Below are 16,357 nucleotides of genomic sequence, written 5' to 3' on the forward strand. Positions count from 1 at the left end.
AGGTCCCCCTGCTCAAGCCAGCGCATGTCCAGGCCCGTCTGAAGTTTGCCAATGACCATCTGGATGATCCAGAAGAGGAATGGGAGAAGGTCATGTGGTCTGATGAGACAAAAATAGAGCTTTTTGGTCTAAACTCCACTTACTGTGTTTGGAGGAAGGATGATTACAACCCCAAGAACACCATCCCAACCGTGAAGCATGGAGGTGGAAACTTTCTTTGATGATGCTTTTCTGCAAAGGGGACAGGACGACTGCACCGTATTGAGGGGAGGATGGATGGGGCCATGTATCCCGAGATGGCCAACAACCTCCTTCCCTCAGTAAGAGCATTGAAGATGGGTTGTGGCTGGGTCTTCCAGCATGACAACGCCCCGACACACAGCCAGGGCAACTGGCCTAGCCAGTCTCCAGACCTGAACCCAATAGAAAATCTTTGGAGGGAGCTGAAAGTCCGTATTGCCCAGCGATGTAGCAAAGTCAAAGACAAATCTCCAGTTATATCATTCCAAATAAAAGTTTAGTCACTGAAAGGGGAGAAACGAGGGCCGGCCGTTGTCACCCTATAACTGACTATACATCTGTACTGTGACTGACTATACATCTGTACTGTGACTAACTATACATCTGTACTGTAACTTTCTATACATCTGTACTGTGACTGACTATACGTCTGTACTGTAACTGACTATACACCTGTACTGTGACTGACTATACGTCTGTACTGTAACTGACTATACATCTGTACTGTAACTGACTATACACCTGTACTGTGACTGACTATACGTCTGTACTGTAACTGACTATACATCTGTACTGTGACTGACTATACGTCTGTCCTGTGACTGACTATACATCTGTACTGTGACTGACTATATGTCTGTACTGTAACTGACTATACATCTGTACTGTAACTGACTATACGTCTGTACTGTAACTGACTATACATCTGTACTGTAACTGATTATACATCTGTACTGTGACTGACTATACGTCTGTATAGTGACTGACTATACGTCTGTACTGTGACTGACCATACATCTGTACTGTAACTGACTATACATCTGTACTGTGACTGACTATACATCTGTACTGTAACTGACTATACATCTGTACTGTGACTGACTATACATCTGTACTGTAACTGACTATATGTCTGTACTGTGACTGACTATACGTCTGTATAGTGACTGACTATACGTCTGTACTGTAACTGACTATATGTCTGTACTATGACTGACTATACGTCTGTACTGTGACTGACTACACGTTTGTTCTGTGGACCGCGGGGGTCAAAATGTACATTATTCTGGAAAATATTCATCCAGTAAGCTTTGTTCTTTGGGACCCTAACCAAACATGGTCCAATAGGGAATAGGGTGCCATTGGAGACTCTGCTGTGTCTAGACCGTGGTCCCACACAGGGGTTGGGGGATCATTGATCGTCCAGTGTATAGGTTCAGTAATGAATTGACCGTGATCTTGCCTGAAGCTTTTGTGTTCACTGTGTCCTACAACCACACAAGGCTCTCAAAACCAACCCTAAACACATGACCTAAACAATCCATTTGAGCAGTCAACTTATATATTATATATTATCATGTAAATGAGGATGTTGTCATCAGGCCTGTATCATATTAGATGAACACACACATTCACACATCACACACACACACATTCACTCACACAGCACACACACACATTCACACAGCACATACACACAGCACATACACACACAGAGACGCACACAGACACACACCCAGACACGCGCACACACACACACACACACCCTGGGGTGTGTTTGTTTGCCAGCTGAGCAGTGTGTTTTGGTTGACTGATACAGTAGCGGGTGATCACCCCACAGTGTGCTCCATAGACCGTTGGTATGAGCAGGAGGACGCACACCCCAGCAGAAGTCAGCGTGGTCGCCATGACAACGGCCTACACAGGCGGTCCTGAGCTAGTTTCATCCCACCAATCGATGGGGGGGGGGGGGTTATTTAGACCTCACATTATCTAGAGCATTGACTGTCCCACATTCAGAGCCCCTGTTTACTGTTTCAGAATCAGGCTTAGCTTGAACAGAGTGGGACTCCACAGGATATCATATGCCGAGCTGAGGAGAAGGGCAGAAGATCGAGACAGAGAGAGAGAGAGGGAGTGAGAGAGTGAGAGGCTTAGGGGGAAGAGAGAGAGGGGGTCGACTGATAGGAAAGAGAGGAAAAGAGGAGAGATTCAGGGAAGCAAAATAAATTACTTTCTTTGAGAGAAAAGGACCAAACAGAAGAGGAGAGATGACTGAGGCCCTTTCTAGTCCCAGAAGGTCTCTGGTTCACAGCCACCTGATGGGGATGCTGCTGCTGTCCTTCTGGATCCAGACCCATCCAGGGGCTGGTAAGGTCATGCCTGTCTAATGTCATTTAGGGTTCGTGCAAACATTTGGGGAAAATGGAAGTGAGGTAGAGTATTTGGTATTTGGCAAAACGAAAAGGGTGCACCTAAGCTGAAATCCGGTGACTGTGTGGTGTTTTAAATGTTTTGGATTAACTCAAGTTTTTTTTCTAATCTAGTAGTTAATCAATTTGAATATTGAAGTGTTTATGAAGGTGTTGAACCTCGGACATCTGATGCAGATGATACACTTAATTTAATTAAATATTTTTTCAGCAACCACACAGCAACAATGGAAAAAATAAATACATCAATACATTCTGGGATGAATTCTACAAAAAACACCACATTTTTATGATGTGTTAATAATATTTGAAGAATGTAAGGATATTTTATGAGGATGTCCAAATATGCATTGAGGTACTTATGCATATATATGTATATATACCCACTATGTATGTAGTGGGTATCGACACAGTTTCTGAATAATGATTACTTTTCCCAAAAGTTGCACGTTTGAAAAATACAAATATTTGTATATTAATATATAGCCACAGGTTGTACCAAGCCTAAATGGGCTTCAATCTTCCAGTAGGGTTACAACACTCAACACACAGTTTTTGTCTTACAAAATTTCTGGCTGTTACATTTAACTGTGAACCAGAAAGGTTGTTGGCAGAAGTCTTATAGTAACATAAACTAACAATCAGAACCCGATTAGATTCTTTGAAATGCTGATTTAAAGTCTTGACACATCAGTGGCTTATGATTCTTGTTCCCTTTTATTTATGGAAAAGGAAGTTTGACCAACAGACAATTAAGAGAAAAGAGAAACCCCCAGTATTAAAGCTGCTATAACTCCCTTTTAAATCTAATTCAAGCATCAGAGTCCCATATGAATCCGGTCTGGTTCTGAATCACTCAGCCTGCTTGTAAGAGAGGAATCAAAGTTTAATTAAAACTGACCTACAATCGCTGGGACAGGAGGCACGCACAGCTGTGGTGATTGATCGTCGGGATTTGGGACTCAACCTCCTACTCCTAAAGGCTTCTTGAAGTTACGGAAGCATAGATCGGGGATTTGCCCCATCTGACCAATTCCCAATCCCCCTCCCTCTTCCAGTCCTCCCACTTTTCCTCCATTCCTCGGGAATGAGACCAGGTTAACTTACTGCTCCTCCTCCAGGCATGGTGAAGGTGGAGGAGGTCCAGATGGGAGGTGGGGAGACGATCAGCCACTCCCTGGCCCTGGTTCAACGGCTGGAAGCCCTGCTGGCCCAGGGGAACGGCAGCGACGTGACCCTACGGGTTCAGGTGGGCATCCAGGCTATAGGATTAAACAACCAGCGGGTTAGGATGGGCATCCAGGCTAGAGGATTAATCAACTAGCGGGTTCAGGTGGGCATCCAGGCTAGAGGATTAAACAACCAGCGGGTTAGGATGGGCATCCAGGCTAGAGGATTAATCAACTAGCGGGTTCAGGTGGGCATCCAGGCTAGAGGATTAATCAACTAGCGGGTTCAGGTGGGCATCCAGGCTAGAGGATTAAACAACTAGCGGGTTCAGGTGGGCATCCAGGCTAGAGGATTAAACAACTAGCGGGTTCAGGTGGGCATCCAGGCTAGAGGATTAAACAACTAGCGGGTTCAGGTGGGCATCCAGGCTAGAGGATTAAACAACTAGCGGGTTCAGGTGGGCATCCAGGCTAGAGGATTAAACAACTAGCGGGTTCAGGTGGGCATCCAGGCTAGAGGATTAAACAACCAGCTAGTCACCCACCCTAATCCTTGTCCTACACTGTGTGTGGGTTCTGTGTATGTGTGTGTGTTTGTGTGTGTGTGTGAATGTTTGTGTGTTTGTGTGTGGGTTCTGTGTATGTGTGTGTGTTTGTGTGTGTGTGTGAATGTTTGTGTGTTTGTGTGTGGGTTCTGTGTATGTGTGTGTGTTTGTGTGTGTGTGTGAATGTGTGTGTTTTTGTACATGTATATGTCATGCTCAGTAGGACAGAAAGAAAATATATTTAAAACAAATAGAAAATTAAATGAAAAGTGTCTCATTTACAATGAAGTATTCTTCCCTGTCCACCCCAGACAGTGGAAACAGAGCAGGTGAAGGTGGTCCAGGCCCATTCCTTGGTTCTGTCCCTTCAGAGCCCTGTGTTTGAGGAGCTGCTGGTCAGTCGCAACGGCACAACTCTGGTTCTGTTGGAGACCACCGAGTGTGCTGACGTTTTTGACAAGTTCATCAGGTGAGTAGGGACACACTCACACAAACACAGTTCTTCAGGTGAGTAGGGACACACTCACACAAACACAGTTCTTCAGGTGAGTAGACACACACACACACTCACACTCACACCCACACACACACACACACACAGTGCATCAAACGAGATGGAACCTAGAGGAAATGGTCAGGTTAACCATGGCAACCACGTATCCTATTAAAGGGTGTAGGCAGTGAGTCTGACTGAAAACAATCCAGAGGACTTCCCTTACGGACAGGGGTGTTGTCATGGTAACGACAGGCAGTGGCCCCAATTCCTGTGTTTGAGGGGATCCAAAATGCAATCTGTCATGGATTCATTTTGAATGGCTGATAGATCTAGAAATAATAGTAAGTTGTTGTTTGTTTTGTCTGGTGACTTGTAGATCATTCAGATGGTATTCGCCTGCTGTGGTTTTCATCTTTTCGAACATAGACATTCACTTTAGATAGTATACTGTATCCTTTTTTTTTTTATCTTCTGTCCGTGACCTCCTCTAAACAAAGGTCACATTAAGACTTCCAGCACAATTTCAAGTGAGCTCTGGACTTTGGACAATGTGCAGACAGCTCTAAAACATATTTTCACCCAGCTTGTGTGACCTCTGGTGGATGTCGTGAGGAACTACAGCCTATTTGATGGTCCGGTCTGTCTGCTCTTGGAGTCCACACATTGATCCTGGAGTGACTCCTTCAGACTGCCTCAGACTCCTTCAGCCTCCCTCAGACTCCCTCAGGCTTCCTCAGGCTTCCTCAGGGTAGATGGATCGGTTATCTATAGGGTAGATGGATCAGTTTCAATAAGGTAGATGGATCAATTTCTATAGGGTAGATGGATAAATTTCTATAGGGTATGTGGATCAACTTTCTGTTGTGTTTGAACTTTCATTCTGGGCCACAGAGGATAAAGTCAAGATGCAACAGACAACGTTTAATGAACTATGACCTCTCAGGGTCTCATCATCAGCCTCAATGAAATGATAGACGCATGTTAAACAGGGGTGACCTGTCACCAAAATTAAGCCCTTGTATTTCTAACACAATGATTCCCTCTCTGTACTTCTGCCTGTCTCTGGTAGTGCCAGGACGTCCAGTCATCTCCTCTCTCCCTCTCTCCCTCTTCCCTTAGGTACCTGTACTGTGGACAGATATCCCTACGTCTGGAGCAGGCCACCCCTCTACACAAACTGGCAACCAAGTATCGTGTCCAGGGCCTCCAGCACGGAGTCAGTCAATACATGACCCAGAACCTGGCTGTCCACTCTCCGTCTGGACACGTCGTGGGATGGTGCTGTTTGTCTATCCTTATTTAACCTTTTATTTAAACAGGGAAATCCCATGCAGGTCAAACGGCTTCTTTCCCAAGGGAGACCTGAATTCTGACCTCTCCCGTGACAGAATGTAACCTCAGGTTTTATGCTGTACAACAGGCTGTAAGAAGGGAAGCATGTGTGGCGTAAGCATTGGCAACAGGAAAACATGCTTCGATCGGGGGGTGTTTATAATGTCCAAGGGTGGAGGGGGGGAATGAAAATGGACGGACGACTTGAAAACATTGGATGGACTGACACACATTTTTCCAACTGAGAAAAAGATGATGTGCACCCATCTGTGGAAGACAAACTAAAAGTGGATTTCCGAATCTCTCAGGCTGCTGAGGGTGTGATCTGCAGTAGCATGAATCTGAATCCAGCCTGCATGAGTTTGAATCCAGCCTGCATGAATCTGAATCCAGCCAGCATGAATCTGAATCCAGCCTGCATGAGTCTGAATCTGGCCTGCATGAATCTGAATCCAGCCAGCATGAATCTGAATCTGGCCTGCACAAGTCTGAATCGGGCCTGCACAAGTCTGAATCCAGGCGGCATGAGTCTGAGTCCAGCCGGCATGAATCTGAATCCAACTTGCATTAATCTGGATCCAGCCTGCATTAATCTGAATCCAACTGGCATGAGTCTGAATCCAGGCGGCATGAGTCTGAAGCCGGCCTGCATGAGTCTGAAGCCGGCCTGCATGAGTCTGAAGCCGGCATGCAGCTATTTCAGCACATACTCTCTATTTGCTTTCCCACCATCTTTCCTCTGTCTATATAGCATAAAAATCCTAAAATGTATCCCCAAAAAATCGGTTGCACATTGTTGTCTGAGAAACAGTAGTGATTACTTTACATTGTGCAGTACTGATATAATCTGTTGTTGTTGGAGGTGGAGGTATGGAAAATACAGTAGGCGTTGTGTCCCTGAGCAAGACAGTTAACCCTAAATGCTCCCAGGTCGTTGCTGTAAATAATGATGTGTTCTTCATTTTATGACCTGGTCAAATAGTGGTAATAAGAAACGACCAGCCCTGCAGCTTAACCAGTCAACATGGACTGGATTAAGGTCTAGTGGTAAAAAAGGCTGATGGCAAATCCCTGAGGTTAGTTAACTCAGAGGGGTTAATTAATAGGTGGGTTACGATTATTGTAAATTTTTCTAGGGCAACTGAAATCTAAAATGTTAACGGGAAAATGTAAAACGTCACAATAATTTCTAAACCTTGAAAACACCAAATGTTTTCTTCTGTGCAATGACACTGACTTCTACTGGTCTGACCCCATCCCAGGTATGAGTATGCCCTGCAGACCGGAGACGAAGCCCTGAGGGACAGCTGTCTACAGTACCTGTCCTGGAACCTGTCCTCCATCCTGAGGACTAATGAGTGGACCTCCGTCAGCAACCAGCTGCTCATGACCCTACTGAAACGCTCAGACCTTATCCTGCAGGTATATCCAAGTAGACACATTCATACACACTGAGACACACACACACACAGGCTGAATTCTGCAGGTACTCCTGGTTACCCTCCTGTGGGCCAGTATTCATGATCAGATCCTGATCAGATACAGTTATTTGGTACACCACAAAGATACAATTAGACTTTACTTGGATAGAATTGGTCATCACGCTAACTAAACATTGTTTGCAAGATGGGACTTCTCAGATGGGGTGGTACTTCAGATGTTCATACAGTGGTTGTTCTCCTTGAACCTGCAGAGTGAGATGGAGCTGTTCGCAGCGCTGGAGGCCTGGATCAACCAGAACGAGCCAGATGGTCTGATGGCGGAGAACGCCCTCAGGGCCGTGCGCTACGCCATGATGCCCCCGCGGGAGCTGTTCCGTCTCCAGACCCAGTCCCCACTTCTGGCTCGCTACCAGGAGTCCGTGCGTGACCTCCTCTACCTCTCCTACCAGTTCCACTCCGCCTCCCCCCTCCACATGGCCAAATACTTTGACGTGAACTGCAGCCTCTTCACGCCCAGGAACTACCTCTCCGTGGCCTGGGGGAGTCCGTGGGTCATCAACAATCCGACCCGGGACGACCGCAGCATCAGCTTCCAGACACAGCTGGGTCCCAGCGGTCATGACGCTAACAAGAGGGTGACCTGGAACGCCCTGTTCTCGCCTCGCTGGCTTCCCCTCAGCATGAGGCCCATGTTCTCTGAGCAGGGCTCCATGCAGCCCAGCCGGGTCGACGGAGGGCGCCCACGCATCATAATCACCCCTGCCACGTCCAGCGCAGACTTTGCCGGCGTGAGTTTCCAGAAGACGGTGTTGGTGATGGCGAGGCAGCAGGGCCAAATGGTGGTGAGGCACGTCTACAACTTCCACCAAAGCACAGAGGAGACCGGGAACTTCCTGGTTGATGCCGACCTGGTCCGCAAGACCTCCGACTACCTCACCGACAGCTCCCTGCACCTACACATTGTGGTCAAGCCGCTCTACCAAACCCTCATTGCTACAAAGAAATGACCCCCCCTCCCATTTCTTTACCCTTTGACCTGAGAATGCACTTGTTGTTCCTCGGTGGGATGTGAAGGGGAGCACGAGTGCCTCTTTTGGAGATGTGTCCCTCCTCAATCTCCATACAAGCAGGTGGACACCATGTAAGCTAAGCTCTGCCCTCTCAAAGCATTACACTCATATCGCAAGAATACGCATCGTCAAGGAAGAACCCAGCTGCCCCCATCCACAACGGGTGGGTTAAATGAATGATAGTTTGATAGCTTTTAGAGATATTTTGTATTTATTCAAGATCAGCACGTCTTTCAAGCTTTGTTTTAGCTGTGTCTAGAATGTTGTTTCTCTTGGTGCTATTGTAACAGAGTCCCCTCATGGGGATCTTCGCCATCCAAAATGGTAGTCCCTCGTAGGTGCTCATCACCAGTCTGTCCCTTTTGTAGAAGCCCTAGGCCGACAAACCAAAGTACCAGATAGTGAAATGAGGTTGGACTCATTTAGTCAGTTTGCATAGGGAATAAAATAATGTTATCAAAAACAAGTAGATTAGGATTGTGACTTATCTGAATTCATAAAAAAAAACCGAAATTAGTTATCTTAGAAAACAAATGTTGAATCATAAAAATGTTTAAATCAATTATGTTTCAGAAAGTTTTTCTTATTTACTGTGTTACCATCCAATAAAGCAATGTTTTTCCAGATAAATATAGACGTTTTGTGTGTTTCCTTTACCCAGGAGTAATGTATCAAACGTATTTAGTCCAATGTTTAATTGACTGTGTTATTATGTTATCATATTTGTTTGCATACAAAGCAGAACTTAAGACTTTCGTTTTATGTTCATCATGAAACGAAACATGGGTATCTTTCATGGCACACAGCTATTATGACACCGCAGTATGAACTACAGTGCCCACCATCCTTAGCGGTCCAAGCAGGAAAAACGTTCGTAATAGGTCAATGGCTCACACTGTCTGATCCAAGTTAGGAGCTTTCAGCTACCAACCGTGGCCCATTATGTAAGTGCCGCTGAGAATTATTTGCAGTGCAATTGCAGAATTACCCGTTTCCAGGCCGTTTTGCAAGGTGTGCAATTGTAACATTGTTCTTTGCACGGACACACACGGTTAAGACGCAAAAAGGCTCCAAGTGCATGAAGATCGCGGCTTGATTTTTGCATCTTTGTTGCAAAGCAAGCCGCTGAAGCAAGCTCGAGTGCGATGGAGGGAGGGAGTGAGAAAGAAGGCAAAGTATTTTCTGCTTCCCCTCCCCCCCATCAAAGCAAAGGGGAAATGTCTCAGCCAAAGGGAGGTAAGAATATTACATGCGATCTGTGCAAAACTACTGATATGCAATTAGCTATGCATGGTCTGCAAAGTGCATTGCTGCAGGTTGAATATGACCAATGCATGTTAAAGTTTGATGCGTTAAAAGGGTTAGTTGCATTTCCTGTTTAGATCTTCCCCTTTGCAGAGTTCCTGGTAAGACGATGCTGCCTGTTTGTACTCAGTCATATTAATGGCATTTGCCGTCCTCTTTACCAGTGCTTTCATAGCGTAGTTATAACTGTCATACAGCCAGCAACTCCCTGTGCAACGCCTTTATATTAAGCATGCGCGAGCACATCCGTCGAGACGTGACCTTTGCAGAATAATTAAACAAACACATGTATTGTACTTAATTTGCATACATAACTACACATCGATTACCTGCATATCTAACTGCAAACGTAGCTTATTACAGTATAGTGCATGCGTTATAACCCGACAAGTAAAGCTGACAGAAAATGGGCTGGGAAACTACATTAATTTTCCACTACTGTCCTTTCAAATAGTGTTATTAGTTCTTAACATAGACTACGTACATTTCCACCAAACATTATGCTTAGTTTAAATATGTCGATTTCACAATCACACAAGTTCGCCGATGTTGCATGCCAGACTTTCTGCGGTGTTTACGCTGAATCACCGTTTCAACTTGCTTAGAGTTCGGTGCAGTAGCGATAGAGACTTGTTTTACATGCATGCCGGATTGGAATAAATAGTATCTGATTGCGATAACAATGCGTGCGAATTAACTTCATAGTAACACATTTTTTTCTGGGTGAGGGTTAGCCGGGGAAATTTCCGGGGACAGCACCAGGCAGACGATTACACAGGCCTCCAGAAAGAGAGGGTCGTGTGGTCACTCATAGACACGAGCAACATGACGACGTGCAACTGTCAATTTGTCAAGTTCGTTTCAGACGGCTTGGAAAATCTCGTTGTTCTAACGACTTTAGCTAGTTGAAGAAAGAAATATGCCTCGCAGTGTAGACACTGAACCTTGTTCCCACACAGGTATCTTAAAAAAAAGCTCAGTATGGATTTTCGGTGGGAATTTCTACCGGGTGCAAAAAAAGGAACAGGACAGTAGGTTTTCAAAATAGTCTCCTATCAAAAAGGTATCTGTTTCCAGCCCTGATTGGCTGGTAGCTACATAATTGAGTAAGGTGAGCTATTGCTGTGTTGTGTGGTTGTCTCATCTTAGTATGAAAGCACTGACTGTGAGTCGCTCAGGGGAAAAGCGTCTGCCAAATCAATAAAATGTAAATGTAACAGTTCCTCTTAAGACAGACCAGTTCACATGAAGATTAGGCCCGTTCTATATATAAATGGTTGTAATAATATATAGTGTATGCATAAGTGTCTATGTCTGGAATAATTGTATTTACTTAAATCTTTCAATCAGTTTTAACTTGCATGACTGTTCACAACTCATTGTGCTACCCGACGAAGGGGTGTCAAACTCGTTATTGGATCAATGCATTTCAATGTTTAATTGATACCTAGACAGGTGATTGTGATGGATATTTAATTAATGACCTTAATTAATAATAATCAATGGAAAAGAGAAATCACAGAGCTAATCAGACCTTCAACACGTTCGACTCCTGATGAACACATTTAATTTGCCTTCCTGTTATCTTGACTTGGACATAAACGGGTTTTTGCTAGAGAGATCAATTAAACGAAAGCTTTGGAAATTATTTTCTGAAAACACTGACCTGTAGGCCTACTTGTACTACTGCAGTAATTCATCATGCATCCCCGATTCACACATTTAATTCTAAATCTGTTAGCTGTACCCCCTCCTTCCATCACAAATGATGCTTATTTAATTCGTCATCACAACCTTGTTGTATCAGGGATTTGACTTACAGAGCCCAGGGATTTGATTGGACAATGGATATTTGGGAATTGAGCAGACTTGATGTACTTAAATTTGACTTTGTATTCCATACAAATGTAAATCCAGGTAACCCTTTTCACGTGTGTTATTTAAACTGTCCGCTTTTGTTGTCGCAGTGTTTTTGTTGTCAAATCTAGCCACCACTCAGGACAACGTCAAACGAGACCAAGTTCAGTACGCTCAGCCACGCACCCGGGAACCATACCTGCATGCAATAACTGCACACCTCGGCACTTACAGTAACCAACATGTCTTCTGACCTCACGGAAGTTTAATGCTTACGATTTGAATACGTTTGCATAGTATGTTATCTTATCCGTCCCAAATGCCTGTTTGGGTGCTGTTGGATGTAGGACTCTTTGTAGGGAATAGTGTTCTGTTTAGGGCACATCCTCTTTGTCTTGGTTTCGTGTTTTGGCCTCGTGTTGGTTTTCAGATGGCTTGTTTTCACAGAGGTTAGTTTCAGGTCTGGCTCATTGTTGTGTAGCGAACAGGTGAGGTGACAGACACACCTATAAAGTGGAACAGAATGTTTAGCCGGAAAACGATCCCCCCCATCAAACACCTGCGCACGCGCCTGCGCACGCACACATGCACTGGTTTTTCAGTTTCTTGTTATGGTTACACTTGCTATGTTGATAATATTAAGCTAATATTTCATTTTTGAACAGGGTATGGTTTGAAGTTTTGTGAGATCAAAACAGACTACCATTTTTCTTTTCAGACTTTTAAAACCTGTGATACAATTAACACTGCATTTACATTGAGTATTTGCATTGTTAGAAGAACTGCACACCCATATATATTTCCTAGAAAGGAGAAAACATTACGTAAAAGAAAGACAGGCAGTGAATTGATTAATAGTTTATTGGGACACTGGAGATTATACTGGCCTCTGGTCACATGGTCTGCGGGTGTTGGCCTATCTGTTGGCACAAGAGCACCCACTATATTACAACATCCTGGTTCCTGTAATTATGCTGTTGAGTCACTGGAGACAAGGAACTGTTAAAGGATCCTGGGAGTTTTTTTCTCTCAGTGATGTTTAGACACAGACCAGTTGTGCCTTCACCATCGTGTTCTGGGCTGCGTCATGGCGACGGCAGTGGGTCAACCAGCGGCCCTCAGAAGCCTCTCACTGTCGCCTCAACCACCCCACTCGTCCCGGCCCCGCCTGCGCCAGCGCCTCGTTTGTCATGCTGATTGGCGTCGATGGTGAATGTGCTGTTTCGACGGGGCCCATTGCTGAGCCTCCTCCCTAGCCTTTAGTGGCTTTCTGCTGCTGTAACAGTAGGATTGTTGACCGCTTTGTCCCCACGATCTGCTAACTCTACTGCACTTCTCTATTGTGTGTGTGTGTTTGTGTGTGTGTGTGTTTGTGTGTGTGTGTGTGTGTGTGTGTGTGGGGAGGGCAAGGGGGCGGGGGGGCGGATGGTCGAGTGAGCCCAGCAGTTGTGCACATTTATTAACTTTCCAGCTTGCGACATGCTGACCAGATCACAGAGACCAGATCCAGATCCAGCTGCATGTAGGAACAGAAGTGTCTACACCAATTGAAGCACAATACTCAGATTGTCTGCAAGATGTTTAGGATGAGGTTGATATACATCCAGATGGGCAGAGAAATGTCCTCACAAAAACGTGCAAGGCGATTGTAACTGATTGTCAATAATTAAGTGGCTCTGGGTAGTACGTAAGTTGCCTCGGATGAGAGTGTATCCAAAATGGCTCGAATGTAAAATGTGAATAAGTGCGTCCACTGAATCACTGAAATGTAAAATGTGAATTAGAGCTCCCGGTGAATCACTGAAATGTAAAATGTGAATAAGAGCGTCCGCAAAATCGCTTAAATGTAAAATGTGAATAAGAGCGTCCAGTGAATCACTGAAATGTAAAATGTGAATAAGAGCGTTTTTTAAAAATCACTGAAATGCAAAATGTGAATAAGAGCGTCTGCGAAATCACTGAAATGTAAAATGGGAATAAGAGCGTCCAGTGAATCACTGAAATGTAAAATGTGGTTGTTAGACTAGAAGAAGGGCCGACCGCAGCCCAAAGCGCAGAGCTTTCCGACAGGGCTGGCTGGATGCTTGGCCAGGCTTTGAAGAGGGTAGACAGCACTACAGGTTCACATGAAATCTCTGTAAGCCTCGAGCTCTCAGTGTCTCTTTGCTGGAACTCTGTGTGTGTCTGTGTTTCTGTGCGGAGTGGAGTGTGAAATGTGCAGAGGGTAGCCATGTTAAAAATGAAAGGAGGCTAAAACTAGTATCATCTTTCCCCCCACCACACAGACACTCCCCCAGGCAATTACAGGAGTTCTCCCCCAGCGTTCTCCACATCCCTGATCTCAAAGGGGCCTGAGAAGGCATTTGGATTGGCACCCTGTTTCTCGTAACATGGTGACACGTTTTAACCAGGGCCCAGTGACTGTGCTCTGTAAGTCATATTAACTTTAGGTCTGCTTCACCTAGAAGCTGTTGCTCTTCACGCTACACATCCTGGACGAAGAGAATATCCGTCTCATGTCTTTAGATGTTATTGGTCTGTTGACCGATAACATCAGATGTTTTCACAGGATCTCTTCTTTTTGTACGGTTATGATCGGTCAAAACACCAACTGGCGAGTGCACTTTTTTGGTTTCCGCAGGCCACCTAATTCTAATCTTTGGCCCCATTTTGCAGAACGAGATCCTAATCAGCCTGCCGATATGAAGTCCAGATCCGCTGGAGTCAAACAAATGCAGTCGTCATAATGTCTGGATCAAGTGTGTCTCAAAGCAGGGAGCTTGTCTTCCAGTCATAAACTCCTGAGTGGAGGAGAGTACTCGCATACGCTCCTGAGTGGAGGAGAGTTCTCGCATACGCTCCTGAGTGGAGGAGAGTACTCGCGTACGCTCCTGAGTGGAGGAGAGTACTCGCGTACGCTCCTGAGTGGAGGAGAGTACTCGCATACGCTCCTGAGTGGAGGAGAGTACTCGCGTACGCTCCTGAGTGGAGGAGAGTACTCGCGTACGCTCCTGAGTGGAGGAGAGTACTCGCGTACGCTCCTGAGTGGAGGAGAGTACTCGCGTACGCTCCTGAGTGGAGGAGAGTACTCGCGTACGCTCCTGAGTGGAGGAGAGTACTCGTGTACGCTCCTGAGTGGAGGAGAGTACTCGCATACGCTCCTGAGTGGAGGAGAGTACTCGCATACGCTCCTGAGTGGAGGAGAGTACTCGCATACGCTCCTGTGCATTACTGCTCTCCGGTTACCAGTGACAGAGGACATCGGTATGACATTTAGTCAGGCGCTGGTTGTGGTTTCTGCAGGTGGATGGACTTGAATTAATTCCAGATTCAGGTTTTGTTCCGGATGTGAGCAGTGAGCCCCCGTTGTTTCGTAAAGATCATCATGTCAGCCTGTCCACTCACCAGCACGGCAGCGATAGGCAGATGGTGTGTCAGGGATTTGTCGTCCAGTCTCCAGGTCCAGTATCCTGTTTCCTCCGTTCGGTTCTGTAACACCCTTGCCTCTCACCTCCAAGCCGGGCCCTCATGTTGTGACGGCAAATCAAACAACTCATCCTGCTGGGAGTGTTAGCAGGCCGTCACACTCACGACCCTAAATAAAACCAGCTGACATCTGTCTGTTACTGGGCAACTCAAGACCAGTGTTTCTAAGTGATCAGCTTTCCAAGTCATTGACTTGATCCGTTGGCTTGAACTGCATTGGCTTAGCCTTTTCTCCACACCCCTGCAAATATTGGCTAAAGCAGTTATTCCAAATAGGATCAGAAGATCTCTTTAATCTACCCCCCTGCAGTCAAGCATAGCTGTCATGTATGTAGTTGTGGGATGAGGTCAGCACGCCCCCAGTTAACCACTATTTTGGCACGACTGTGACCTGAATCTGGAACCCCAACTGTCTAGGTAGCATGTAGCTCACTGTGCTGGTGACAACATGTTTTCCAAAGGAGCCCCCCGACCAGACAGCTGTAGCACTGAAGGGTCTTGCTGCATCTCCCATCTTGGGGAGTGTTGGGTATCTCACACACTGCCTGGCTGTGCAGAATGTACCCAACAGCCGCAGGCTCAAGAGGAGCTATTTTCATCGCCCTCTCTCACTGGCACTGTCTGTTTGTCTCACTCTGTCTGTCTCGTCTCTTTCTCTCACTGGCACTGTCTGTTTGTCTCACTCTGTCTGTCTCGTCTCTTTCTCTCACTGGCACTGCCTGTTTGTCTCTGTCTGTCTGTCGGTCTCGTCTCTTTCTCTCACTGGCATTGTTTGTTTGTCTCACTCTATCTGTCTCGTCTCTTTCTCTCACTGGCACTGTCTGTTTGTCTCACTCTGTCGGTCTCGTCTCTTTCTATCACTGGCACTGTCTGTTTGTCTCACTCTGTCTGTCTCGTCTGTCTCGTCTATCACTGGCACTGTCTGTTTGTCTCACTCTGTCTGTCTCGTCTCTTTCTCTCACTGGCATTGTCTATTTGTCTCACTCTGTCTGTCTCGTCTGTCTCGTCTATCGCTGGCACTGTCTGTTTGTCTCACTCTGTCTGTCTCGTCTCTCACTGGCACTCTCTGTCTGTCTGTCTGTCTGTCTGTCTCTCGTCTCTCGCTGGCACTGTCTGTCTGTCTGTCTCTCGTCTCTCGCTGGCACTGACTGTTTATTTCTATCTGTCTGTCTTTTGGTCTGTCCATCTCTCCCTTTCTCACT

General features: G+C 45.8%; 2 protein-coding genes across 3 annotated transcripts in view; both read left to right on the forward strand.

The window, feature by feature from the left end:
• Positions 1-2,019: 2,019 nt before the first annotated feature.
• Positions 2,020-9,005, forward strand: LOC105027408 (BTB/POZ domain-containing protein 17). Of its 2 annotated transcripts, none has more exons than XM_029120605.2 (6): positions 2,020-2,391; positions 3,575-3,702; positions 4,479-4,636; positions 5,783-5,941; positions 7,258-7,417; positions 7,689-9,005. In XM_029120605.2, the coding sequence occupies exons 1-6, from the start codon at positions 2,292-2,294 to the stop codon at positions 8,442-8,444; spliced, it is 1,461 nt and encodes a 486-aa protein (XP_028976438.2). In that variant the 5' UTR covers positions 2,020-2,291; the 3' UTR covers positions 8,445-9,005. The 2 variants fall into 2 exon arrangements, with proteins under 2 accessions (XP_028976438.2, XP_034148809.1); XM_034292918.1 differs by having other exon boundaries at positions 4,539-4,636.
• Positions 9,006-9,406: 401 nt separating this feature from the next.
• Positions 9,407-16,357, forward strand: part of map2k6 (mitogen-activated protein kinase kinase 6) — a 30,762-nt gene continuing 23,811 nt past the window's right edge. Inside the window, exon 1 of the mRNA XM_010899508.5 lies at positions 9,407-9,743. Coding sequence (XP_010897810.5) covers positions 9,653-9,743 — 91 coding nt within the window. The 5' untranslated portion in view covers positions 9,407-9,652. The remainder of the gene's footprint in view (positions 9,744-16,357) is intronic.

The sequence above is a fragment of the Esox lucius genome, chromosome 6 (assembly GCF_011004845.1).
Source record: "Esox lucius isolate fEsoLuc1 chromosome 6, fEsoLuc1.pri, whole genome shotgun sequence".
Lineage (NCBI taxonomy): Eukaryota > Metazoa > Chordata > Actinopteri > Esociformes > Esocidae > Esox > Esox lucius.